The sequence below is a fragment of the Serinus canaria genome, chromosome 17, assembly GCF_022539315.1.
Source record: "Serinus canaria isolate serCan28SL12 chromosome 17, serCan2020, whole genome shotgun sequence".
NCBI lineage: Eukaryota > Metazoa > Chordata > Aves > Passeriformes > Fringillidae > Serinus > Serinus canaria.
In genome coordinates this window covers 9825218-9852503 of record NC_066330.1, presented here as the reverse complement: position 1 = coordinate 9852503, position 27286 = coordinate 9825218, and the positions used below count along the sequence as shown (strand labels likewise).

Genomic DNA, 27286 nt, shown 5'->3' with positions numbered 1-27286 from the left:
GGGGCGCCATGGGGGGCTCCTTGGGGGGCTGCATCCTCTCCCTGCTCCTCCCTCAGGCCAGGGCTTCTGACTCCTTCTCCCCGACCCCAGGGAATGCCGAGGGACGGGGAGCAGGGAGTGAGGGCGCTCCATGACCCTTCCTGCCCCCATGCGGGCACCGCCCCAGGGCTCCCCTGCTCCATGCCAGCACCTGCCGCTCCGGGTGCAGCCCCTTGCCCCGCCCCGTAGAACCTGCCTGCTCTGACGGGCAGCAGCAGCAGCAAAACGTGAAAACAAAGGCTGGAAAAACATCCCCAGGCTGTTCCCAAGGCGCCGGCCCTGGTGCTGTGGCACGTCCCCAGGACACTGGTGGCACTGGGCACGAGCCACCTCCACAAGGCCACACACGTGTCCTACAGGGATGTTCTGCATGGGGCAGCTCATGTGAGGCAACCCAAGCGCAGGGTCCAAGGTCTCTCCTGTCTAGACATCCCTGGGGCAGCTCCACGATGAACAACACCCTGAGAGAAGGCCCAGAGCCTCAAATTCTTCTCTGACAAGATTAGAAGGATGAGGTGACACTGGGACAGCCGGGCCTGGGGTGGTGGCCCCGGCCCTGCTCCAGCCATCCCCCCCTGCAGAAGGAAAGAGGCAGCAAACACCTCCAGCAGAAACCAGCTGCAGTTTAATGGCTGCTCCTGGGGAAGGCTGTGGTGGGACTGAGCTCGTAGCAGCATTTTTATATTGCAGGCTCAAGAGCCGAGGAGGAACAATTCCGATAGGAATTGTTACTAACCAATGACAATGGAGCAGTTCCCACGCCCCCAGTGCAGAAACACCGTGGTCCTGAGCTGGGCACAGCCCCAGCCCTGCCCCAGTGCTGTCCAGTGGCAGCAGCACTTTCTGCTCCCTGCCTGCTTTGTGGATGAGGGACCCCCACGGGCTTCTCCAGGCCGGGGGCTATTGCTCTCTCCCCTCCCACAGGAGCAGGAACTGGGGGCTGGGGAGCTCCTGGCTCTGCCTGCCTGAGGCTGCAGACCCAGATACGCTCCTGTGGGGCTCCAGAGCAGAAGGCCCAGACCTTTGGCATGACAGAGGTGCATGGCAGCGTCAGCACACGAAGAACAGCACGTCCTGACCGAATGCTCCCACGGGAAACTTCCCTCCCCCACTCCGGGCAGCACTGCTGGAAGCAATCGCCGCGTCCCTGTGAGCCCCAGGGCCTTTCTGACGGCAAACACCTCTGCCAGAGAGGAGGAGCCACAGCTGCGCCTGGATTGTCACCCAGGCACGGGGACGCAGGGCGGGCGGGCAGCAGGAAGGGATTCACTGCAGGAGCCCGGGGAGCTGGGGGATGCTGAGGCAGCGCGGGGCCGAGCACGGGGAGGGCAGTGCCGGCCGTGGGCTGTTCACAGGGACATGAGCGGCAGCGGGAACAGCCCGGGAGCGGGGCCGGCGCCTCCCGGGCCGGCCTAGGCGCTGTGGAAGATGCGGACGCGCTGGGCGATGTCGTGGCGGCACAGGGGACACGAGTGCAGCCGCTCGCAGCAGCCCTGACAGCAGCAGACGTGGCCACAGGGCAGGAAAATCATCTCGGGCTGGGGGAGAGACAAAGAGGTGACACGGAGAGTGCTGCTGTCCTTGAACACGGCTCCCAGCACGGGGGAGCTGGGGAACACCCGCGGGGTCTCAGAGTGGGGGGCAGAGCCCCGCACCCCAATCTCCGTCCACCGTGGGTGTGCGGGGCCTGGGCTGTGCCGAGCAGGAGCGCGATGGGACACCGGGAAGGACAGGGCGGGGATGAGCTGAGCTGAGCTGAGCAAAGCAGCCCCGTGAGCGCTGCCCAGGGCCGGTGGGGGAGCTCAGCGAGCTCCTGCCAGAGCCCGCACGAGCCCTATCCGTCCCTGCCCCGCCCTTCTCTCCCCATCCCCGCTGCGATTCCCAGCCCGGCTGTGCCCGGGATCGGGCGGGATGAGCACCCGGGCACTGCCAGGGCTGCGCTGGATCCCGCCCTCCCTCCGCGCCCTGCTCCAGCCCCGGGCGGTGCCGGCTCTCACCTCCTGCTCCATGCACACAACGCACTCCGACTTCTTCTCGTCCCCCTGAAGCGGTGGGGCCGTGGGGGCCGCGGGGCCCGGGGGCTCCTCCAGGGGAGCGCTGGGCTCAGGCCCCGCAGGGACCTCGCTGTCCTCTGCCTTCCGCAGCTCTGCAACCGCAGCCAGCTGAGTCCCCTGAGCGCTGCCCATCGCCCCCGCAGCCCGGCCTACCCTCCTCACACACCCACAGGAGGTGTCTGAACCACAGAGCTCCCTGCTCCAGGCTCAGGTACCGGCTGTGAGTGTAAAATGTGGCAGAAAAGAACTGGGGGTACCTGGGATGGTTGTGGCCACGGCCAGGATCTCCCGAGCCCGCCTGAGGATGGCATGCTGCAGACCAGCCTCTGTCACACCGAGCTGTGGGGAAAGAGGAGGGTGTTGGCCCCAGACGGACAGCAGGGGGATGTCCCCAGGGGGACACTGAAAACTCCTGGGCATTGCTGGCAAGACGTGGCCATGCCAAAGAAAGCCCCTCTGCCAGGCACCAGGAATTCCCTGGTGCTATATCTACTACAGAGACCATCTGGAGGATGTTGGAAGATGGTGCCAGGCTGCAGCTCACCCTGCAGGTCTCTGGAAGAGCCACTGCCCACAGGGAGAGGCAGAGCAGCACAAGCACCTGTCTGTGTGGGGAGGTGACACAGCAGAGCATCCAGCCAAGCACAGGTGGATTCTGAGCAGGGACAGGAACAATCCCTGCTGGTGCTGTCCCACACTGTGGCTCTGCTGCCTCATACCTTCTCCAGGTCACTGGCACTCATGGTGCCCAGCGTTTCCAGGGATATTCGGTGGTGAGCGAAGATTGGCACGTACTGCTCAGCAGAGAGCTCCAGCAGCAGGGTCACCAGCTGCTGCTCCAAACCTTTCTCCTGCAAAACATGGAATGAGCTCCCCTGGGGCCAGGCAGCAGCTGGCCTGGGGCTGTGATCATCCCTGGCCTCCCCTGCTCCAGCTCTGCTGCATCCCAAACACGCCAAAGCCTGGAAGTCCAAGAGGTGGAGCAGCTCTGGCCCCAGGTGTTTTATGGGCATAGTTCAAAATGCTGAGGTCTGGGAACCACAGAATCCCTTGAGCTGGAAGGGACCCACCAGGATCCCCCAGCCCAGCCCCTGGCCCTGCCCAGATCCCTCACCAACCCCACCCTGGGCATCCCTGGCAGCGCTGTCCAAAGGCTCCTGGAGCTCTGGCAGCCTCGGGGCCGTGCCCATTCCCTGGGGAGCCTGGGCAGTGCCAGCACCCTCTGGGTGAAGAACCTTGCCCTGAGCTCCAGCCTGAGCTGCCCTGGCCCAGCCCCAGCCGTGCCCTGGCTCCTGTCCCTGTCCCAGAGCAGAGATCAGAGCTGCCCCTCGGGAGGAGCTGCAGCCCCTGTGAGCTCCCCTCACACATGAAACAATGCCCTTGGCAATCCATGTCTGCATCAGGCCCTGCTTTGCCAGCTCAGGCCGATTTACAGCACAGGCAGAGCTCAGATCAGTCTCCTTGTGCCCACCCTGAGGGGATTTTACCAGCATGAATTCCTGGCTCAAGCCATCAGGAGCAGGAGTTGCTGTACTCAGTCGTGTTTGAAGGGGAATTTGGGGAGCCAAGCAGAGCCCTTTGGGTGCTCAGCTGGAACAAGAAGCCCTGCCTGGAAGGTTTCTGTTCCTGACCAGCAGTCTGGGGCTGGGATAGCAGCTCCTGCTGGGAACAGCTGAGGTGTTGGCTCCACAGGGACCTGGGCAGCTCCACCCCTCCACAGGCAGGAATGAGGGAGCTCAGAGCACCGTGGGCAGCACTGGAATGAGGGCTGTGACCTGCTGTGTGAGGGCTCTGTGACCTGCTCCCAGCCTTAGCTCAGAGGGCTGTCCTCCCTCCCCCCAGAGCAAAGCAGAGCCACAGTGGCAGCAGGAGCAGCAGCAGCACCTGGAGTTTCAGGGAAAGGGGCTTCTGGTTCAGCAGGCGCTGGTACTGGATCAGCCAGTAGTTCTCCTGCTTGGTTTCGCTCTTTGCCTCCATTTCCAGCTGAAAAACAAACTCAATTAATTCAGCAGCCTGAGGGAACATGGCCAGGGGGGTTCAGGGATGGGTGTACAGGAGAGAGCCCTCAGCCTGGGCAGTGCAGGGGCCAGCCAGAGCACTGTGATGGGGGTCAAACAGGATTTCTGGCTCCTGCAGGCTGGCCCCACTTTGACCCCACACAGGGCTGTGCATCTCTCTGCTCCCTTTGCCCCAGGACCTGTGGCCTGGTCTCCCGAGGCTCAGGAGGGTCTGCAGATCTTCAGTTTTGCAAGACCACAACTCCCATCCCTTGTGCTCATCCTGCTGACCACTCCCTTCCCAGCAGGGTCACTGAGGGTGATGATGGTGCCCATGCTGCAGCAGGCAGTGCTGCTGTGCCCCCCAGGTTTACATTAGAATTTCCTAGGGCTAAATTGGATTCTGGACCCGGACACAGCCCTGCTCTGCTCCCCTTCACTCCCATACTGAGCCATGGACTTTCCCTGCAGCCAACCCAAATGCTTCCTCACCCACAGCACTGCATGAAGGGCTTTATTACCAGGATTTGTTGCAGTTCTTCCTCCCTTTGCTTCTTCTCCTTGAGCAGCTGCTGCAGGAGGCAACTGAGTGCCTGGCGCTGCTCCACGACTGCCTCCTGCAACAGGAGAGCTCTGGCAGCCACAGCCCCACACTGCTGCCACCCTGTCCCCTTCCCAGCAAAGCTCCTGCCAGACGCACAGCAGTCCCATGCTGTGCAATCCCTGTGCCCCACAGCTCAGATCCTCTCCTAGCACTGGCAGGGCAGAACCAGCTGAACCTGCTCCCTCAGCCCTGCACTGCTCTGCCAGCCCCAGCCCACCCTGGCTGCAGCAGCTCCTCCTCACCACATCAGGAGCTCAGCCAAAAGTATTCATGGTACCCCTCCTTAGAATCATGGAATCTTAGACTGGTTTGAGTTGGAAGGGCCCTTAAAGCCCATCCAGTGCCACCCCTGCCATGGCAGGGACACCTCCCACTGTCCCAGGCTGCTCTAAGCACTTCCAACTGAGAAAAGACCACCTGAAAGTAGGTCTGGAGTCCTGCAGGTGAACAGGACAGATGAGGTCCCCATGCCTTTGGGATGCTTCTTTCCCCTGGGGTCTCACCCCAAGCACAGCAGGGCAAGGCCAGGCATCCCTGCAGCCACTCCTTGGCAGTGGAGAGTTAAGTGGCTCAGGAATGTCCCATCATGTGGCCCCTCTGCAGCTTCAGTCCCAGCTCACCCATATCTGAGCAGAGATCAGTGGCCAACAGCCACAAGGACTTCAGATGCCCATGGACAGAGGGACAAGGATTCTGTTACACCTTAAAGTTTGGGGAAACCTTCACTGATCACAGAATAACAGAATAGTTTGGTTGGAAGGGGCCTTAAAATCCATCTTGTTCCACCCCCTACCACAGGCAGGGACACCTTCCACTGTCCCAGGGGGCTGCAAGGCCTGTCCAGTCTGGGATCAGCACCTGAACCCTGCACAGGGTCAAGGCCCCTGGTTAAGAGTGGAGCAGCTGCCCCTCCCAGGCCAGCCCCACCTCCAGGTGACCAGAGCTGCCTTGCCCTGACAGAGGCAGGCAGCATCAGCACCTCCAGGGAGGGAGAGGGAAAACTGATGACAGGAGGAGCTGCTCCAGCCCCAGCAGGGACCCTTTGGGGTGCACAGCACCAAGGGCAGGGGGATCCAGGCAGATACAGGTGTTCAGGCCTTGTTCCTCAGCTCCTGGTGCTGAAGCTGCAGGGCAGGGCCCTGCTTCCTGCACTGCCCTGCAGCTCCTGTCTCACCAGGTCACACCTGGTCTGCCCTGCACAAACTCTGGGTGGTCCCCACCCTCTGCCCTCCAACACCACAGAGTGACACAGAGGAGCTGAGCAAGTCCAGGTAGCACAACCCAAACCTGACACCTGAAGGATCCAGGACAGGGCTGGGAGGCACTGCTGCCTGAAGCCAGCACTTACCACTGCTCTGTGACAGCCCTGGCTGTTTGTCACTGATTGTGGGCTGACTAAACAGGTGACCTGACCTGGCACATGGCACACAGAAGAAAAGAACTGATGCAAATCATCACAAAACAAAATTTAAAGCCAAGCTGCTGAAGCTAAACCTGCCATTCCTCAATGTGTGACTGCTGATGATGTCAAAACTAAAACACAACACAATGTAAGAGAACATGCAATGCAAAGCAGGCAGGTGGTTTTGGGAGAGCCAACAACTGGATTGCAAAATCCTTCCCCACCCAGCACACCTGGAACTGCCCAGCCCTATCAGGGCTCCTCTGTCTCTCTGCTGAGAATGCCTGGGGATGTTTAGGAGCAGCAGTGATGTCCCACATTCCCAGGACACACAGGGGTTGGTGTGTCCTGTGCAGAAGGACCTTCTGACTGAGCATAAAACCATCTGGAAAATGCCAGGAGCAAGGGAAGCAGGTGGAGCAATCCCAGAGCAGGGAGGGTGGGGGGCAGCCCCAAAGCCCCACGTACCTGCAGTGTCTCTGTGTCCAGTTCTTGCCTCTTTAACTCCAGCTGTGTCAGCTGCAATAACTCTGTTTCTATTAATTTAATCTAAACAGAAGATGAAACATTTTTTACTGACATTTAAAATTACTTTAATTTATGCCCTTTTAAAATGAAGTCTGACTGGCAAGGGCAGCACTGCAGAGCACCCAGAGGTTGGGGGAGCTGCTTGTGCCCTTTATTGATGTGTGTGCTGAGGGTCCCTCTTCTTTTACCTGAGGAGCTGTGTCCCCCCACTCCAACTGTCTCTCTACTCTGAACACTTCTGCTCAAGTCAGAAGCCTCACACTGCAATCAGTTTGGGCACCCAAACCTTTTGCAGCCACCCTGGAATGCAGAGTCAAGGCCCTCCCAGCTCAAACCTCAGACTCCTGGGACAGTGCCCTGGTTTCCAGGTGCTCCAGCAATCTCAGAACAACACCTGTTCTTTCAGGTGGGACAACTGAGACACAGAGAGGTGAAGTGAGTTGCCCAAGGTCCCACAGCAAAGCAAAGATGAGAGCTCAGCTCACCCCTCTGCCAGGCCACCAGCTGTCCCCAGGCCACGCTGCTCCTGCTGAGCCCAGGGCTCTGCCCCTGCAGCACAGGGTGGGAGGGGTCCCAAGGTCCAGCCTTGGCATCAAGGCTGGTGGGAGGGGTGGGAAGGGTGAAAGGTCCAGCCTTGGCATCAAGGAACAAACTCCCTTTGTTCACAGAGCAAAATGCAGGGCCCTTATAGTGAAGTCAAGCAATGATGGGGAGCTGTCAGGCAGGTCACAGGCTCCCAGCAGAGGTTGGTCACTGGGGCACTCAAAATATCCAAGCCCTCAAGTTTATCCACCAAATCCTGAACTGAGACTTTTCTTCTGTGTCAAATCAGGAGAAGGAAGATTCTGGAGCACTGTGTCAGAAACCAGCAACCCTCCTTCCTGCATGCACCACTGCTGCCTTCCCACCTTCCTGCATCATCCCCTGCCGCTTTTCCATCATCCTGCATCCTACTTTCTCCACCAGGTCTTGCTCTTCCCCTCAACTACATCACTGCACCTTCTGCAGAATGGAGCTCAGAAAGGCAGGCTGAGAATGGGAAAGAAAAGGTGAACTGATGGCTCAAGGTGCAGCTCTGATGTGCTGGATGGAGATGCAGTGGGCTCATGTGGAAGCAGCAGCCCTGCCAAGTACACAGCCTGAATCATCAGAGGTGCAACTGCAGATCACCCCCAGAGCCAGCGCAGGTGACTGAAGGAGTGGCAATGCCACCATCTCCAGGAATCTAAAACCTGCTTTGACACTGCCTCCCTCAGAGCTGGAGTGTAACCAACACTGCCCAACTCTGTCCCAGAGCTCTCAGCAGCACCAGAGCTCTCCATGTCCTCAGACCCTGCTCTGTGCTCACAGCACTTTGCTCTTCCTCCCAGGATCTCTCCAAACAGCAGGATGAGCTGAAGAGGTGGTTGCTCTTTCCTCTGTTGCTGACTCACCTGGTTCCTGATCTGCCTGTGCATAAGATCCTTCTTCACCTGGAGAGCTTCAAAGGCAGTTTTCTGCATCTCAGTCTGAGGGACAGGGAAAATCCTGCTTAGTGAGGTGGTTGGTGCAGTTGCTGATGGGCTCAGAAGCTGCTGCCTTGCAGGGACTCAGGTAAAAGTCCCTGAGTGGTGCTTGCTCTGAGCAACAATGTCCTGAAACAGAGCTGAGAGCCCAACAGGTAAAGCCTACCCTGGAGACACACAGAGGAATATTAATGTTATTCAAACATTCATCTGGAATGCTCTGTGTGACCCCACCTCTCCTTTTCAGCAGCACTGAGTAGCCAGGCTGTGCTGCAGGGCACAGCTGCCCAGCACTTCTGAGAGCAAGCTTTGAAAATGCTTGTCCCAAGTCCCCCAGGAAACCTGCCAAAAAACAGAACTTCTGTCTCAAAATCCCCTCTTAATCATCGTGTCAGTTTTGCTTCCCATGGTCCGTGCTTCTGTCCTTTCTGAAAATTTGCTGGCTAGATAAAAAATAAATTTTTTCAACCACTCAATTTGTCAGAATAGAACGTATTTTCAAAGTTTAGCATGTAGTGTTAAATAAATCACTTCTGCATGCAGCCCAGCTCAGCCACTGCTGCTCCTGTGACCCCCTCTGGATCCTGCTCTCCCTCCATCCCACATGACCAGTTTGCTCCTTTGCCTACCTGCTGCAAGATCTGACTGACAGCTTTGTTCTGATCCAGCTGCTGCCAAGCCAGGATCTGCTGGAACTTCTGATCCATCTCAGCTAGGCTGCAAGGAGATGGATGTGACATGGAGTTAATGCTGAGTCTAGGGCTCAGAGGAAAAGCAGGCAATGGGGAATGAAGGAGGAGGAATTTCTTACTGAATGAACGGGGGAAGAGCAGTGGCACTGCACAGCTGAAGGCCACAACTTTAACACCTCCTTCCCTACACCCAAACCAAACCTGCACCACAGGCTCCTGTGGCCCTGCAGAGCAGGTCACAGGCTCACAAGGCTGGTTTTGGTTAGTTCCAGATGTTGGCAGATTAAAATTTTTCATCTTGTTGTAAACAGTGAGCCAGGATGCTCAGCAACACTCATGTGCTACTTATGCACACCCAGGACCCTTGAGGCAGCCTGGGAGGTGAGGCGAGCAGCTCTGGGCTACAATTTGGCACTGAACTGCCTCAAGAAACAGGAATACAACTGGTCTAACTCCATCCTCCATATTTAGCAGAATGTATAAGGGAAAATAAACAGTGCAAAAAGTGACAGCTCCCCTGCAGTGTGATTAACATGCAAATGGTGGTCATTAGAAGGTGGTTCATTTAAGGCAGTCTGACAGTTTAATTTGCAGTGTCCTGTGCTGTTACAGCTGTCCTGCTGCATTCCAGCAGCTCCAGAGGGTCCTGGTTTAATGGGAATTACACTGCTGAAAGAAGGGGATTTCACAGCAGCACCACCAGCCCCAGACAGCCCCTGCACCTGGAGCAGGCCTGGCTGACAAGGTCCTGCCGACGAGACTCGGAGGTCACTTGGAGGAGCTTGTTCTTGTAGGTCTCAGCCAGCATCTGCTGCATGGCAGCTGGGGACAGAGGGGACAGAGGGGGTGTCAGTGCCTGCCTGGCCTGGGTGTGCAGAGCAGGACTCACCCACCACTGCTGCTGCAGTCACTGCAACCAACAGAGGCTCCTTTCTCATTGCTCTTCCCATTTCACTGATTCCAGAGCACACCCACCCACCTGTGGCTCTTTATTGGGAAAAGAGCTGAGCAAACTCCACTCTGCCTGTGCCTGCACCTCTTCAGTGCTAAGAGAAGTCACAGAATCACAGAATATCCTGAGCTGGAAGGGACCCACCAGGATCGCCCAGCCCAGCCCCTGGCCCTGCCCAGACCCGCACCAACCCCACCCTGGGCATCCCTGGCAGCACTGTCCAAAGGCTGCTGGAGCTCTGGCAGCCTCGGGGCTGTGCCCATTCCCTGGGGAGCCTGGGCAGTGCCAGCACCCTCTGGGGGAAGAACCTTGCCCTGAGCTCCAGCCTGAGCTGCCCTGCCCAGCCCCAGCCGTGCCCTGGCTCCTGTCCCTGTCACAGGGAGCAGAGAGAAGATGGGCTCTGCCTGTCTTGAAAGGACTTAAGGCTGTTTCCTCTTCTCTTGTCCCTTGTTCCCCGGGAGCAGAGCCTGATCCCAATTTGGAGACACCCTTGTTTCAAGGAGTTGTAAAGAGTGAGAAAGTCCTCCCAGAGCCTCTTATTCTCCAGGCTGAGCCCCCTCAGCTGCTCCTGGTGTCCCAGACCCTTCACCTCATCTCCCCAAGGACCTGTCTGGACTCACAGGCCACTTCCCTCCTGCGCAGCTGCTCTGTCTCCTCCTGGGTTATTGCCATCAGCTGTTCCATCCTGATTCTGCCAACAAACAACACTTCAGGCACTCCTTCAAAAGATCCCTTTTCTTCTACCCACCCAGCTCAGAGCCTCAAGGCTGGGCAGGTTCACCCTGCTCAGGGAAGCTGGGCTTATCAGAGACACCAAAGCTCGGTGATTTTTTGGCGAAGAACCTCTAAGTTTTATGGGAGACAACATTCGCTCAAAACCACAAGGACAGTGGCTTTAGACAGAGAAATTGATTTTTCTGAGAGACAGAACATCAACACAATGTGCACATGCTCTTCCCAAACAGTGCCAGATCCTTCCTTGGCTTTCCTTTCTCCTGAGGCTGGATGAGCCCGGCACAGCTGGCCCAAGTGAGCAGTGCCACTGCAGGCAGCAGCCTGGCCTCCCTGCCCAGCACCCCTGTCCTTGTTCCAGCACATTTTCCCCACCATTTACCAGGTCAGGAGCTGGTGTGAATGGGGAACAGTCTGACAAACAACTGGATGATGTTCACCCAATTTACTGGGCCACAGCACAGCTGGCTGAAGGGAGGGGGCAGCTCACAGGCAGGGCAGAGCTGGGGACAGTCACTTTTGGTGCAGAGTTAGCTCAGAGTGTTGGCTCAATGGCAGATTTGCTTCCCACCTGCTCCTCCCAGCCTGAATACATTGCTGGAACACCCTCATATCTGCCTTGCTTGCCAGCAGATGGAGGATCTCTGTTGGTCCTTGATATTGGAACACAGAATTTTGTTCCCAAACTTATTATTTAGGACCATTCAGAGATGAAAAAGAGATAAAATCACCCTGTGAGTGGGTGTGCCAAACTGGGTAGGACCAGGCACACCGAGTCCAGTGTCTTGCCTCCAATAGTGACCAGAGCCAGTTGTAGGTATGAGAGGAACCTCACCTGACTTAGGGTGGATTCAGACTGTGACTTTGAAAGGCAGCTCCCAGCCCTCTTCCCAGCTTCTTACCTCTTTTCAGACAAGTTTATTTCAGAGACTCACCTCTCATTCTCCAAGGACTTCAAAATGTCTGAACATTGTTTTTGCCTAAAAAAAAAAGATAAAACAAAAGGTTTTCATCAAGCTGAGTAGAACATCCTGGTCCCCCAGAGCGGAATCACAGTCACAGAATCCTGACTTGGAAGGGACCCACAAGGATCATCCAACTCCAGGCCCTGCACAAGACCAACCCCAACAATCCCCCCCATGTGCCTGAGAGAAAACAGTTTTGCTGTCAGGCACAGCAGAGCAGCTTTCAGCAGGCTGGGCACCTCCCATCAGCACCAGCTCACATGGAGACCCAGCAGACACAGGCAGGGGCACCTTAACACTTCAAATTTGCACCTTCCATGAGGAATTTGAATTTCTTCCATAGCACTGCAAAATCCCAACATCACACATCTGTGAAACAGTTTTTATAAGCTGCAGGTTCCATATGCTTTAAATGGGTCTTTGGCAGTCCAGGAGCTAAGGCAGCTCCTCCAGACATCAATCCTGACCAGGTCCGAAACACTCAGGGGTGAACTGCTCAAAACAACATGACAAACAAAATCAGAGCAAGACCCCCTGGGACCCCACCTCTGGTTGTCCTCCAGCAGCTTCTGGATCCGGCTGGCAATGCCCTGCTCTGTGTCCTTCAGCTGCTGCAGCAGCTTCAGCCTCTCCTCCTCCAAACAGCGCTGGTGCTTCGACAGACCCTGCTCCAGCCTCTGCTGCTCCTGCCCAGAGCAGGGAAAGCAGGAGGAGGTGGTGAGTTTGGGGAAGGCAGTGGGTGCCCTGGAAGGGCCCTGTCCAGCACACCCACCTCTCTCACTGTCTGCAGAATCTCATCCTTGTGGCTGCTGAGCTGCTGCACCAGCAGGGCCTGTTCTCGCTGCCCCATGTTCAGGCGCCGCTCAAACTCCAGCTTCTCCTGCGCTTTTCTTTCCTGAGAGGAATCAGAAGAAAGATGAATGACAGGAACCTCCTTCCCCAGCAAGAACATATTCTGACAAAAAGGCAAAGCAAGGGATAGGAGTCCCTTGCAGAGAAGAAGGGAAGCTAAAGGGGCCAACAGGAGCCTTGTCTAAGGGAGGGGAATGTTCTCTCCTTAGGAACCCAAAAACTGGGAAGCAGAAGCTGCTGCTCCCTTCATAACAATCTCCAAACTCTTTCATGTCATGGAGCTGAATTCCCTGGGCATTGACTGATACCAAACCAGCCAATATAAACACGTGCAGGGAAGCCAAAATGCAGGTTGGGTTCAGCTCCACATGGCACAGAACTCCCTTGTCTGAAGGAAGCAGCCAGCCCCGAGCAGCTTGAGCCAAGGGCACTGGGGAACTGCAAGGCAGGAGCTTCTGGCTGTTTCAAAGTGAGCCATGCACAGGGGAAGAGACAGAGACCAGGGAAACAAAAAGAACAAACTGAAAGTGCAGCCAGGTGACGGGAATGAGAAACAAAAAGATGGAAAACAAAAACCAGAAGCAGACTCAGGCTGCAGACAAAGCAGTTGCAGGAGTTGATCCTTACCTTCCTCTTCTCATAATCCAAGAATTTGTTCTGAAAAATAAGCAATATCAGCAGACATTTATTCCAGAAGTACTATGATGTAGCTATTTTTATTCCACAGTACAGTCTCCCCATACTGAGGAAGATGAAGACATCAACCAAAGGTACAGCAACACAATTCCCAAGTCCAGTCACTCAGGCTTCTCCAGGGGCAAAGGCAGTGACTCTGCACTTGCCAAAGAGCAATTATCACAGCTACCACAATTATTGGCCCAGCCTCCCCTTTCCCAGGTAGGGCTGAACATGTCTAGCACTTGGCTGCGAAGCACAAGGTTCTTCTGCAGTTTGCTGTCCCCCAAAAACACACTGCACACTCCATGACCCCCTGTCCCTTGGCTCCATCACTGCTTTCAAGGATGGGGACAGTTCTTTGGGATGTGTCTTCCAAGAGTAAGTGTGGTGACACCAGCCCCAGCTGAGGAAGGACGAGCCACTCTTGCACACACTGTGCTTGGCTGCTCCCTCGATCCCAAAAGACACAACTCATGGAGGGGAAGGTGATGAGGGATGTTGAGCCAAGTGCTGTGAGATGCTTTGGTGGAGCACAGAGACAAATCCCAAACCCTCTGGTACAGGAGAGCCTCACCTGCCACTCCCTCTCCTCCTCCAGGTACTTCTCCACTGTCCTGTCCAGCCCATCCACTGAAGTTCCTCCTCCATCGCTCTCCAGCGTGGGGAGCAGGTACTCTGAGGGAGGGTAGTATGCAATTCCACACTCTGCAAGGCACCAGACACAAAATAAGTACATTTGAGGCTCAAAGAGCTCCTTGGCACCATGGCTGTGAGCTGGCTGCTGTGTGGGACTGCTTCTAGCCGTGCCCCCTCTGCCCACACACCAAGGAGTGCCTGGCAGGGCTCCTCCAGCTGAGGCTCATTTTGCCATTTAATGATGGCAAAAAATGATGGAGCTCTGGGGGGAGGTGGGGCCACTCCATTCCTACCAGGATTCAGCTCAGTGGGGCTGGACAAGGAGCTCTGGGAGGAAGGTGGAGCCAACTCCATCCCCACCAGGACAAGGATCTGTTCAGACACAAACACATCCTGTACACTTGCACGTGCAGGCTTGGTGACTTCTGCAGGGCTGCAGATGTTACTGCCCAGACCAAATAAGTTCTGACTGTCCTGTTTTTTCAGGGAATATCCCAATGTCTGGCAAGGCACTTCCCCTGCATAAAACCTCCACCAAAGCTCTGTATTGAACACAAATACAAACTCCCAATATATTATCTGTAAGTTTGAGTTTTCCATCTGTTTTCACCATTCTCCTAACAACCTGCAGGGCCCAGGTCCTTCCTCAGAGAAAATGAGGGCAGCAGGGACCTTGAGTGACTCCTGAGTCTCTCTCCTTGTCCCAAGGCAGTGACAGCTGGACAATGCCTAATCCTCCCACAGGAGAAAATCCAAATAACCACAGGAGATGTACTGACCTCTTATGGCCACTGAGACAGCCTGACCCAGCCACTCTGATTTTTAACAAACCACTCTGCATTCCAGTGTGGCAGGGCTCAGGGAAGGACTCCTGTTGTGCTGTTTGCCAACAAAGACAGGTAACCAGGTGTGCAGGGCATCAGCAACCACCCCAAGCAGAGCCCACACCATGTCTATTCTTCAGAAACACCATCTCTGGGCACAGCCCAGGGGCTCCTGGCTTACCTTTGCAGAGGAACTGCTGGATGGCCTCTGTGCCTGCACTGCAGATGTCAGGGGGTGGGTAGGTCATGGCAGAGGCATCCAGGGTCAGTGTCTCCAAAACAGAACACACAGAGCTCCAGGTTATTCTGAGTCCAGACAGAGGCCAGCTGCAGTTCTCCTTGCAGCTCCCCAAAATCTTACTTCATGTTACCCTAAATCCTAACATAAACATGAGGCTGTATTGAATCCTGTGGCAGTATCAGTCGTTGCTTTTTCTGGGTCTGGATTGAAGGCACTTGAGACAGGAATTCATGTTGGAACTCAAGTGTTTATTATTTCTTATCAGTAAAACAGTCTCACTGCTGTGAGTTCAGCAGCTTTTCATTAGAAGGCACAAAATGGCCAACAATCTCTTAGTACAAGGTCTTTTAAGACTGAACTATCCAATTAAGAACTGACACCTAGATTATTTTCCCTTTTAACCCAATAACTGATCCCACAGAGCTACAATGCAGAGTTTTCTGCCCCATTACAAAATGCCACCCAAATCCATGGAGAAGAAGGAAGAAGAAGCATGAAGAAGAAACCCAGGATGACACCCTGTGCCCTCAATCTTGCTTTCATCCACAACACACTAAAAATTCCAAAACCTCAATTTCTCACCTGGTGACACACCTACACTGCTCTCTATAATCTATTTCACACTTTTGTGGGTTCCAGTCTGTCTTGAAGTCTAGGAAACTTTCTCCATGAATGAGGGTCAAAGTCAGTGCTCCTCTGGGGGTCAGGGCACCCCAGAGCAGATAGAGAAATATTCCCAGTGCCCTGGGTTTCCACAGAATCCCTGCTGGGTGTCTGGCACCTTTCAGAGGTCACTCCACTGCCCCTTATCTGGAAGTTTCAGAGCTGGCATTCACTGAACATTCCCCTCATGCAGGCACTGGCACTTCATCTTCAGGTACCAGAGGTCAGAGCACTTCTCAGCTACAGACATTCCCTACTCCATAGCAGGAGTTCCCTTCAGCATGGGAGCAGGGGTGATACCAGGGCATGGAGAGGAATCCCATAAAGAATGAGGGGAGGAGCCACTTGTTTTGTCCTTCTGTGGCCACCAAAGGACCCAATGCTGCCTTGTGTAGGGAAGGGCACAGCAGGAAGGCCTAGAAGGAACCACTTTGCCAAGCACAGGGGGCAAAGCTTCACAGATGCCTCAACTCAGGCTATCCTCATGAGAAGTGAAGAAAAATGTTGTGTGAGACAGGAGAGCATTTATTCACACCTTCCTGCTGGTGTCTGAGCCAGCCCTGTTGCCTCACACTTGCACCATTTAGTACTGACAGGTTTGGCAGCCAGAAGGCAACATATCCATAAAAGTCTTGCTGCTTTTCCCATTCTGAATGTGCACTTCAGAGAGCCATAAACACATGAAAGCTGATAACAAGTTAGAGATCTGCCAGGGTGATAGAAGCAGGATTTGTGCTCTTAAATACAGCTCTGGAAGGTAAAATCCAGGGGTTCACTCTCTGGGGATCACTTTTGTCACAATTAAATGACAAAATGATCAGAGCTAAATGACAAAATGATCAGATTAAATGGTAAAAATGATCAGAAAAGACCAGAGCAGTTACAGAAAAGTCATTGTGGACAGTGTGAACAGCCCTGTTACAACTCCCTGCAGGGTATCTTGCCCAGACCCTACAGAAATCAATCCCCTCGTGGGCTGGATTTATTCCCAGCTGAGGGAGGCAGGCTGGGAAGGGCTGGCCCCAGGGTGGGTACCTGCAGGCTGCGGGCGTGGGCCAGCCCCCGGGGCAGCTCCTGCAGCTCGTTCCCGCTGACATCCAGAGCCCGCAGGCTCCGCAGGCCGCTCACGCTCCCGGGCAGCGCCCTCAGCTGGTTCCCTGCAGGGACAGAAAGGCAGCTAAAACCATGGAACCACACAATTCACAGAATCACAGAATGACCAGGTTGGAAGAGACCTTCAAGACCACAGAGTCCAACCCAGCCCCAACACCCCAACTCAACCCTGGCACCCAGTGCCACATCCAGGCTTTGTTAAACACACCCAGGGATGGGGACTCCACACCTCCCTGGGCAGCCATTCCACAACTTTATCACTCTTTCTGTAAAAACTTCTTCCTAATATCCAGCCTATATTTCCTTGGTGCAGCCTGAGGCTGTCCTCTGGTTCTGTCAATTCCTGGAGAAAGAGCCCAGCCCCAGCTGAGCACAGGCACCTTTCAGGAGCTGTGAGAGTGATAAGGTCAGCCCTGAGTCTCCTTTTCCAACCTTCCCAAAGCAGGAGCCAGCAAGCTCATTTGTTCCAACACCAATCCATAACGACACATACAGCTCATTTCCACAGGGATGGGGCTGTGCCAGGTCACACAGGGACTCAAAGGATGGCACTGCCCACCAAAGGCAATTTGGGATCCAGATCTCCTCAGCTGAGGTCACTGCTGCAGGCTGGATCTGTGCTATTTACCAGGAGAATACTTGAAACATGGGATGTTCTTCCCTTGGCCTAAGTCCCAGGGATGGGAGGAAGGGGACTGAGTGTGAGATTGCACCCCCCAGGTTCAGAGCCCAAGTGCTGCAGACAGACAGACAGACAGACAGACAGACAGACAGACAGACAGCCAATGATCTGAGCTGTCCTCCCAAGCTTCTCACTCACCACTGCCTTCCCTGTATCACCAACAGCTCCACATAACTAAATCTCCTTTTTTCCCAGATTTATGGCACTGCATAGCTGGGGAATGTCCAGGAGTCTGGAAAAGAGCTGTGACCTTTGTGCCTGGGCTGTGCAAGGCTGGTGGGGACACACAGGCTCACAGGAGCCAGCTCTGGGTCTTGGGGGACCCAACTGTAGTTCACTTTATCTGGCTGAGTGCTCTGCTTGCTTTACTGGAGGGCTTGAGGCTGACACATTTTCTGCTTAGATCATGTCTCCTGCCTTGCCAACTATTTGAATCCAAACCTTCCTTGTGTTCCTCCTCAGCACCCAGAGTGTAAACCATATGGTGCTTGTCTTGATTGAAAGGAATAATTGCTAATGCAGCTCACCAGATAATGAATGACCAGATAATAAATGTGCTTTGTCCAGAGCAATCCCATTCCATACCTTTCACATTGAGGACCTGGAGCTGTGCAAGGTCTCCTACAGATTGTGGAAGGCTTTTTAAAAGATTCCTTTCAAGGTTTAGGACCTAAGGTATTAACAGAAAAGATATTAAAAATATTTATCCAAGTCTCATGTCTTCTACACATCTGTGCTGCTGGGACTTTCAGACAACTTGAAATTGGTTGTAGATAGCACTTTCAGGGTTAAAAAATTGTATTTTCCACCAGCCCAGGATGAAGGGAACGCCAAGCTACCAGGGTCAGTGAGAAACCCTGCTCACCACCAACATCTGCTGCTGGATCCAGATGCAGGAACTGGGAATTGGAGTGTCCATGGCAGCCCTCCCCAGCTCCAGCTCTCACCTAAAGCTGTCCCCTGAGCAGAGAGACCCTGAGTGTGCCCTTAGACACCGCTCTGGGTTCTCAATGTAACCACCCCAGGGAGAACAGCAAAACCTGAATGTTTGGGGAGATCAGCAGGACTCTGCTTGCTCAGAGCATCTGCATGGCCATGGGAGCCACTTGAGCTGCACCAAGCTGGAGAACATAACCAAGCCTGGCTTTTCCTGCTCTTCTCCTGCTCCTTTCCTCCTTTTTTCCATGTCCTGTACAGACACCTGGGATGCAGCTGCAAATCTTTCACCTGAAGAGCTGCCAGCTGACCAATATCAGCAGGAAGTGATGCCAGCTGGTTGTCATGCAGATCCAGAACCTGGAAAAGCAGATGATGTCACCAAACAAGGTTGGGAACAAAAGTCATTAATTCTCTCACAATGAAAATTACTTTGCTTCCAATGGGGACTTTGAAAAGCAGCTCAAGTTTTCCAGGGGACATGGGTACTTAATTCTTGGAGGTCTTCTGGAAATTCAGGCATCAGTAACAAACAAGAGACAAGGGAGAACAGTGACACTGAGGGTGAGGGAGAACTGGAGGAGCCAACTGGATAAATCATTCCCTTGGAACCAGGCTGGCAGCAGGAATTTCTGCAGGATCAGTGAGCTGAACTGCTCTTTCGAAGCTGAACTGCTGCAACAGCAATGCAGGGAGAGGGTGGGACTAGACCTGGAGACCTTCCTCCCTCCTGTGGAGCTGCTGAAATGGCTCTGCCTCTTGGGGAATCCCAGCACCACGGAGATACAGCTCTGTACACCCATCACCAGTTTCCTTCCCATTCCAGTGACCCTCCAGAGCAGGGGAGAAATGGATCTACCCCACAACACACCCAGCTCTGCTTGACCATCACCACCAGTGAGGCTGATGAAGGAGAAACTGTGGGATTCTGAAGGGGATAAAAATGATGTGGGACTAATGGTGATGTGACACAAACCACTCAGTGGCTGCTGTCTGCCAGCCTGGGAGCTGAACCCAGAAAAGGCAGGTGTCACATCTGGTACTGATCCCTGGCAAAGCCAGCCAGCCAGGAGGGATTTGCTTGGGCTGGTGTGTTTTAGTGCAGCTCAAATCCAAGGAAAATAGGCTGCAGTTGAACTGTTAAGAATCACAATTACCTTCACAGTTATGAGACTCAGGAGGCTGCAGGACTTTGGAACTAAGGATGTCAGATTATTGGTATGAATAATCAGCACCTGGGGAGGAAGAACCCCACTGTCACATAAACACAAGAGACACCAGAACAAACACTTCTGTTGGGATTGAACTGGGGAGGCTGTATAAGAGCTCAGTATCTTATTCAGTATCATATAAAACATTGCAGTAGGAAATGGACTGTCAGAGAAGGTCAAACATTTTACATGAGATCTAAACCAGAGCCCAGCTCCTCACATGAGAAATACTCTTAGGTGGGCTAAACCACCTCTTCTTTCCTGGCAGAAGTTAACTGTAAAAAACACAGACAGGATTGATCTGATTCAAAATACTCTCTATGTAGTATCACCCAGGTGGACAAATTCCTGACAAGAAAATTCCTTCTGGACCACCATAAAACAACCACACACAGTCATACCAAACATGACAACAATAGTTAAGCATATTAATAGAATTATTTAATAATTTCTTATTACAACATTACCTTTTTTTGCAAGACCTTGCAAGTTGCAAAGGCCCCATAAGGAACCTAAAAACAATAAAAAATAGTCATGTCAGACTTCTCCTTTAGGCAGTTCTACATTGTCCACCTCTAAGTGTGAACAGCTAGACTGAAAATAAAAGTGATTCTTAAAATCACTGCCCTCTGATTTGGGCCCAGTATTTCTCAGAGAGCTTCCATTTAAACAGCTTCCAGTGGCTCTCCATGACACAACAGTGCCACAGAACAGACTGAGGCTCAGGCAGGACTTCAAGCCTTGTGTGATTTAATATTCATTGTGCAGATGAGCTCAGGCAAAGCTTCAGCTTTCTCATCACAGCAATGCATTCTGTGCTTTGGCAACCTCACAACCACTCTGCAGCGTGCTGAGAGGGAGAGGTGAGCAGCAGGCAGGACAGAGTGTCCCTGATGTGCCAGGAAAGGGACAGGCAGACCAAAGAGATGCCAGTTCAGCCTCTGCCAGGCACAGCTGGGCACTGTGACCTTCCCTGCAGCACAAAACCAGCAGTAGCCAGACTCCATGGTTAACTGTAAAACCAAATTGATGTCTCACTTCCTTTATTGAAACAACAATGAAAATGAACAACAAGACAGTTTTATGGTCCAAAAGGAGCTGCTGGGCACCCCAGATTAGCTGTGGCACTGAGTGGAGCTGGCTGGGTGGATCCTCTGTCTGCCACCCTGCCACATCCAGGCTGTCCCACACAGCCTGCAACCCACACAGAGCTGCTGGTGGCTCCTGAGCTTGGAACAAAACATCCAAAAGTCTCAGCAAAGCCATTTCACACTGCACAGCAGGCAGCTCTCCTCTCCAGGATGGTGTCAAATCTCCACACTTTGCTTGGCAAGGGCACCCTGTATTCAGGATCAACATTTTGGAAGCATGAGACAAGGAATAAAAATGAGAAGTGAGATAGAGATGGGCTTCTGCCTGAGGCTGGCCTGGCTGCCAGCAGGAAAAGCTGTGTCTGGGTGCCTGGCACTCTGTCACTGCCTGCCCACACACCAGCAGACAGATTGTTTCTCATTTAATTGGTTGCCATAAAAGAAGCCAAGCCGGGAGTGAGACTTCCATCCTTATCCAGCAACTTGGAAGCAAGATTGGGATTTTCACTGACACAGAAAAACAACCATGGGTGGCCGAATATGTAGCTCTAAGATCAGAAATACTCAACCTCTGGCACACCAATTCCCTCAGGACCAGCAAAATTTAGCCATGAGGTCCCAAACTAGGGTCAAACAAGGTACTGGTGGAGGGTATGAGACCACTCTGCCCTTCTATAGGATTCCCAGGACATAAATGGTGTTGAATGAGACAGAACAGGCTAACTCCCACCAAAAAAAAAAAAAATCAAAACAAAAAAACCAAAACAAAACAAAAAAAACCAAAAAAAAAACCAAAAAAAAAACCACAAAAAAACCCAAAACAAAACAAAACAAAAAAAAAAAAAAAAACCCAAAAAAAACAGGGAAGAAGCCCCTCAGAACTCAGGAGATAGAGGAAAAGGTGGAGCAGCAACAATTTCTGCCTCAAGGCTCACAGGCATGATAGTAAATCTGACAGTTGGTACCAAGAAGCAGACACAGAATCAGAGCTGTGAATGATGACTGGAAGGTCAGAGGTAGAGGACATACCTCTGAGAGCTCACATCTGGATATGTCAAGGGAGTCATCAGCACCAGCTTCTTTTGCCTGGAGAGGGAAGAAACACATCCAGAGAATCAGACCATGCAAAAATACAGCACCTCTTGCTGCATCTTGCCCAGAGAGTTTGTGGGCTCCCATCCCTGGCAGTGTCCAAGGCCAGGATGGACAGGGCTTGGAGCAGCCTAGGACAGGGAAAGGTGCCCCTCCTGATAGCAGGGGTGACACTGGATGGGCTTTAAGGTCCCTTCCATCCAAACCAGTCTGGGATTCTGTGATTCTGTTCCAAAGTATTTTCCATGTTCAAATCAAGTCCATCCAATGCAGCTGCTAACAGCAATGAACCTGGGCAGACACCACTCACCCTTGTCCCCAAAGCCACATCTATACACCTCTAGGTCACTTCCAGGGATAGTGACATCACCACTGTTCTGGGCAGTCTGTTGCAATGTCTGACAATGCTTTTCAAGAAAAAAAATGTCCCAATATCCAACCTGGGCCTCCCCAGGCACAGCCTGAGGCCGTTCCCTCTCTTCCTGTCCCTGTTCCCTGGGGGAAGAGCACTCCCCCCTCCCCCCAGCTGTCCCCTCCTGGCAGGAGCTGTGCAGAGCCACAAGGTCCCCCCTGAGCCTCCTCTTCTTCAGGCTGAGCCCTTTCCCAGTTCCCTCAGCCCCTCCTCATCCCTTCCCCAGGAGATTCCCTGGGCCAGAGCACCCTGGTGAAATCCTTCTCCAGGAAAACAAACAGCAACATCTAATGAGTTAATCCTCAGGGTGGCAGGAAGATCAGAATAATGGAAAGCAAAAGGGAGGCACAAGGCAAGGCAGATGTGATGGGAAGTCACAGGTTCCCTGGAAGGAAAAGCAAACTGGGAGATCTGCAAGGGCAAAGGGGCATGGAGGAGAAAGGAGAGCTGAGATCCCATCTGCTGCAGGCTGGCAGGAGGTGGGGTGGGATGGAGGATGCCCCACGGAACCACACAGAGAGGGATGGAAGTGGCACCAAGGGGACGTGGGGGTGGGAGGGCAAAGGCAGATGGGGAGGGCAGAAATTCCCTGAGGTGCATTAGGGAGAAAACCTGCCCTCTTAGTGGGATCAGGAATACAGTTACTGCTCATGGAACATGGCTACTGGTCATGCAGGGATACCAAATCACATGGAGTCAGGATCAGGTATGGAGAACAGAAATGACCCTGGCAGTGCTTACCAGGCACATTTGGTACTCAAGGCGCTTCCGAGCATCGTCGCTGGGTTTTTTCTTCCTGGAGAAGAGAGGCATCTTCAGCCCTGCCCCTGCCTCTGTCCAGGGGCACAGATGGTCACTGCAGAGAAAGGCTAAGGGATCCTGGGCTCTGTGTTTGCTGGGCAATCTGGGCTGCAGAACTGGGACCTAATGAGTTGGGGGGGGGGGAGATTAAAAAGAAAATAAATGTGTCAGCAAAGGTCTTTGTTTAGCTGGATCCCACAGGCAGTTCCAGCACAGGGAAATACAAACATGAGGAACTCAAGCCCTGCTGTGGTCTGAGAAGGGTTGGTTATCTTGGTTAGCCCTGGGATAGGCACAGAGAAAGACTGCTGAGGGATCAGAGAAATGCAGGGTCCACTCCAGGAATTAAAAATTAAAAAGCTGAATCAAGAAATCAAGTACCAGGGATAAAACCCAAATTATTTAAACTCAAAGTCAATTCTGGCACAATAAAAACTGAGTACAAGGATTCCAGTTGGTTCAAGTGTGAGGGAAAAGAAATTGAACCTGAGACAGGAAAGGCTGGTTGCAGGAAGATGCCAAAAGGTGGAATCAGGAGTGCAGGTGGCTGAAGGGAACAAACACCAGGCAGCTCTGGGACAGGGCTCTGACCCAGCAGGGGAGGAAAAGGAGCTGTTGGCAGATTTTGAGGGAAAGGCAGAAAGTTGTGGCTGGACAAGGAATGGGGAGAGCAGCTGGTAAGGAGTGGTACCAGTAGGGATGCGGGAAAAGAGATGGGGCCAGCTGAGCAATGACATCAAGGAGAAAAAGGGGTTTATTGTGGCTGCATAGGACCAGGGGGCACAAATGGGCAAAGCACAAAGAACCTCAGCTGGGGCTGCAGCTGAACAGGGGCTCCCAGAGGGACCTGGCTGGGAGGTAAGGCTGGGAGTTAGAGAACAGCAGGAGGGCAACAGCGAGCCCTGAACCTGGAGAAACATTTTAAACACTTGCAGTGACTTTTTAAACACTTAAGATATCTTAGCAATTAAACATCAGCACAAAAGAGGCACTGCTTCACCAGTGGAGCAGGAAGTGGCACAGCTACACTTAGCTCAGGGCTCAGTGGAGCTCAGGGGTTGCACATAAGGTGCTGGTTCTCTGCCAGCTCCGTGTCTGCAAACGGGAGCAGCTACTCACAGGATCCAGCCAGGGAGGTTCCCTCAGCAGGGAGAGCTCTGCCAAAACCTCTGTAAAATCTTTACAGAGATAAATCTTCACTGCAAAAGTAAAATAATTCAGTATAATTCATCCCTCTTCCTTTCACTGCAGGAACAAGGAGGCAGAGACATCCTGAGTCCCTGTCCTGCTGTCATAGCACTCACTGGGACGAGGCATGGGCCACAGCAGGAGGTGGCTACAAACTCATCTCCAGCAGTTCTGTGGCTCCTTCCCTGCCATCCCAATTTCTGCCTCTTAAACAAGCTCAGATGATTGAAATGCTGCTCAGAGCCAGCTCCCAGGAGAACTTAAAGGACTGAGCAAGAAGGGAAGCTGACTGTCAGGGAAATGCAGGGCAGAACCAAGGGCAAGACATCAGAGGCACAAACAAAAGGAGAATTTCAAGACAAGAAAGCAGAAGGCAAAGGTGCCTGCAATAGGATATACTTGAATTGGTGACCATGTTCAACTCTGCTGAGCATTTCTGCATGCCCTTGTCCCACCTCACCCTTCCCTATTCCACCCAGACCTCTTTGGTCATGAGGACAGTGGGAAATCACCAGTTTTCACCCAAGAAAACAGATAAAGACATGAAGGACAGTGAACAGGAAAAGAATCATACCAGGGGTCACAAGATGAAGGATCAGAGATTTGTTACATGCATTGAATAGCTCTCAAAAGTGGAAATTCGCTTTAGTGAAGACACACCAAACTCAGCAGCCAGGACTGAAAAAGGCCCTTGGCATGCAACCACTACATGTAATTTTTATTTATTACATTACTGAAAGAATTGCCTGTGCCCAGGCCAGCACCCACCCTGCAGACAGTGAGCACCCAGGGACACCAAACCCTGATCCCTGCAGGCAGTGAGCACCCAGGGACATCAAACCCTGATCCCTGCAGGCAGTGAGCACCCAGGGACACCAAACCCTGATCCCTGCAGGCAGTGAGCACCCAGGGACACCAAACCCTGATCCCTGCAGGCAGTGAGCATCCAGGGACACCAACCCCTGATATCTGCAGGCAGTGAGCATCCAGGGACACCAAACCCTGATATCTGCAGGCAGTGAGCATCCAGGGACACCAAGCCCTGATATCTGCAGGCAGTGAGCACCCAGGGACATCAAACCCTGATCCCTGCAGGCAGTGAGCATCCAGGGACACCAAACCCTGATCCCTGCAGGCAGTGAGCATCCAGGGACACCAAACCCTGATATCTGCAGGCAGTGAGCATCCAGGGACACCAAACCCTGATCCCTGCAGGCAGTGAGCACCCAGGGACACCAAACCCTGATCCCTGCAGGCAGTGAGCATCCAGGGACACCAAACCCTGATATCTGCAGGCAGTGAGCATTCAGGGACACCAACCCCTGATATCTGCAGGCAGTGAGCACCCAGGGACACCAATCCCTGATATCTGCAGGCAGTGAGCACCCAGGGACACCAAACCCTGATCCCTGCAGGCAGTGAGCATTCAGGGACACCAAACCCTGATATCTGCAGGCAGTGAGCACCCAGGGACACCAAACCCTGATCCCTGCAGGCAGTGAGCACCCAGGGACACCAAACCCTGATATCTGCAGGCAGTGAGCATTCAGGGACACCAACCCCTGATATCTGCAGGCAGTGAGCACCCAGGGACACCAATCCCTGATATCTGCAGGCAGTGAGCACCCAGGGACACCAAACCCTGATATCTGCAGGCAGTGAGCATCCAGGGACACCAAACCCTGATCCCTGCAGGCAGTGAGCACCCAGGGACACCAACCCCTGATATCTGCAGGCAGTGAGCACCCAGGGACACCAAACCCTGATATCTGCAGGCAGTGAGCACCCAGGGACACCAAACCCTGATCCCTGCAGGCAGTGAGCACCCAGGGACACCAAACCCTGATATCTGCAGGCAGTGAGCATTCAGGGACACCAATCCTGATCCGCCTGCTCCCTGCAGGCACCAGCTCTGCCTGAGGAACAGCCACACACTCAGGAAGGGCACAGAATGTTTGCTGGGTGTTTCCCAGTCTGCAGCTGCTGGGGTGATGGTGGATGACAGCAAAATAAAACCAAACGTTTCATTTTACTAACAACTGTAATTCAAACACAGTGACATAGCTCTGGGAGAAGCCAGAATTTCAAAAAATTCTGGACACCATAAATTCATCTGGGCACTGTAAGGAGGCAAGGTGAGAATGTGGAAAGAAAAGATGTTTTATTTAGTCTGGGAAAACACACTCAGGAGCACAGTGAGGCAGCAGTGAGCCAAGGTCAGCATCTGGGTGGGCTCCTGAAGATGCTGCCTGGCTCTGGGGGGCACAGGGTGTCAGCAGCCAGCCACAGGCTGCTCTGGCTGTCTGACAGGGTGTCAGCAGCCAGCCACAGGCTGCTCTGGCTGTCTGACAGGGTGTCACCAGCCAGCCCTGCAGGCACTGGAACAGGCCCAGAGGAGGCAGCATCTGAACTGCAGCTCTGGAACTCGCTGTCCTGCATCGTTTGCTCTCTGTGCTGGAGCTGCCACTCCTGCCACAGCCTGATCCTGCCCTGGAACAAATCTCCGCTCGTCTTCACCACTCCAGCTCTGCCTCTCAGTCCTTCCTTTCCCTCACCATCACTATTCTTCTCTCTGCGGGTCCCCCTCCCAGGCTCACACAGCAGCTTCCAAGCTCCTCGTCTTCTTTACCCTTCCCTCATCCAGAACAGCGCCGTTCTGTGCCCGAGGGCCCAGAACCTCGGAAGGATGGAGGACTGAGTCGGCGCTGCCGGGATTGTGGCTCGAAGCCCTCGGGCACCGGCCCGACACCTGGGGAGAGCAGCGACAGTGAGCGAGGACAGCGCCTGCTCCGAGACGGGCACCACGCAGCTCCGGGCACCGCTTGCTCCGGGGCCCTTCCGAGGAGCACTCCCGAGGCGCGGTGCCCGATGCCGGCCCGGCGCAGCCCCAGTGTCCCCCAGCGGGTCCCACAGCCCAGCCCAGCCCAGCCCAGCCCCGCTCACCGCTCGGCGCCGCCATCGCCGTCTCCCCGCCGGCTCACGTGATCAGCGGCACCAGCGAGCGGCGCGGCCAGAGCGCCCCGCCCCGGCCGCAGCGCCCTGCCCGCCGCGCCCGTGCGCCCCCTGGCGGCCGGAGGACCGCCCCGCCGGGCCGCGGGATTCCAGGACTGTCCCGGATGGGAACGATCCCCCGGGATCACCGAGTCCAGCCCGGGACTGATCCCCGCGTAATCCCCAGCGCAGAGCGCTGAACGCCACGGCCAGCCGTTCCTTGGACACCTCCAGGGGCGGGGACTCCACCGGTGCCCTGAGCAGCCCCTGACAGAGCCTCAACGCCCTTCCACATAGTCCATGTTTTGCAACAGGGCTGGCTCTATCTAATCTATCTATCTATCTATCTATCTATCTATCTATCTATCTATCTATCTATCTATCTATCTATCTATCTATCTATCT

At 53.9% G+C, this 27286-nt stretch overlaps 1 protein-coding gene across 5 annotated transcripts; it reads right to left on the bottom strand.

The window, feature by feature from the left end:
* Positions 1-642: 642 nt before the first annotated feature.
* LRSAM1 (leucine rich repeat and sterile alpha motif containing 1) lies at positions 643-27286 on the bottom strand. Of its 5 annotated transcripts, XM_050980974.1 has the most exons (25): positions 26834-27286; positions 22643-22825; positions 21427-21483; positions 19774-19818; positions 19253-19330; positions 18387-18455; positions 17745-17829; positions 16400-16521; positions 14642-14732; positions 13575-13705; positions 12950-12979; positions 12243-12365; positions 12017-12156; positions 11441-11485; positions 10394-10464; positions 9544-9643; positions 8759-8846; positions 8058-8132; positions 6565-6645; positions 4612-4707; positions 3978-4076; positions 2813-2944; positions 2351-2432; positions 2037-2185; positions 643-1577 (listed from the first exon to the last, which is right to left on the bottom strand). In XM_050980974.1, the coding sequence occupies exons 2-25, from the start codon at positions 22712-22714 to the stop codon at positions 1452-1454; spliced, it is 2187 nt and encodes a 728-aa protein (XP_050836931.1). In that variant the 5' UTR covers positions 22715-22825; positions 26834-27286; the 3' UTR covers positions 643-1451. The 5 variants fall into 5 exon arrangements, with proteins under 5 accessions (XP_050836931.1, XP_050836932.1, XP_050836933.1 ...); XM_050980975.1 differs by lacking the exon at positions 6565-6645; XM_050980976.1 differs by lacking the exons at positions 9544-9643; positions 10394-10464.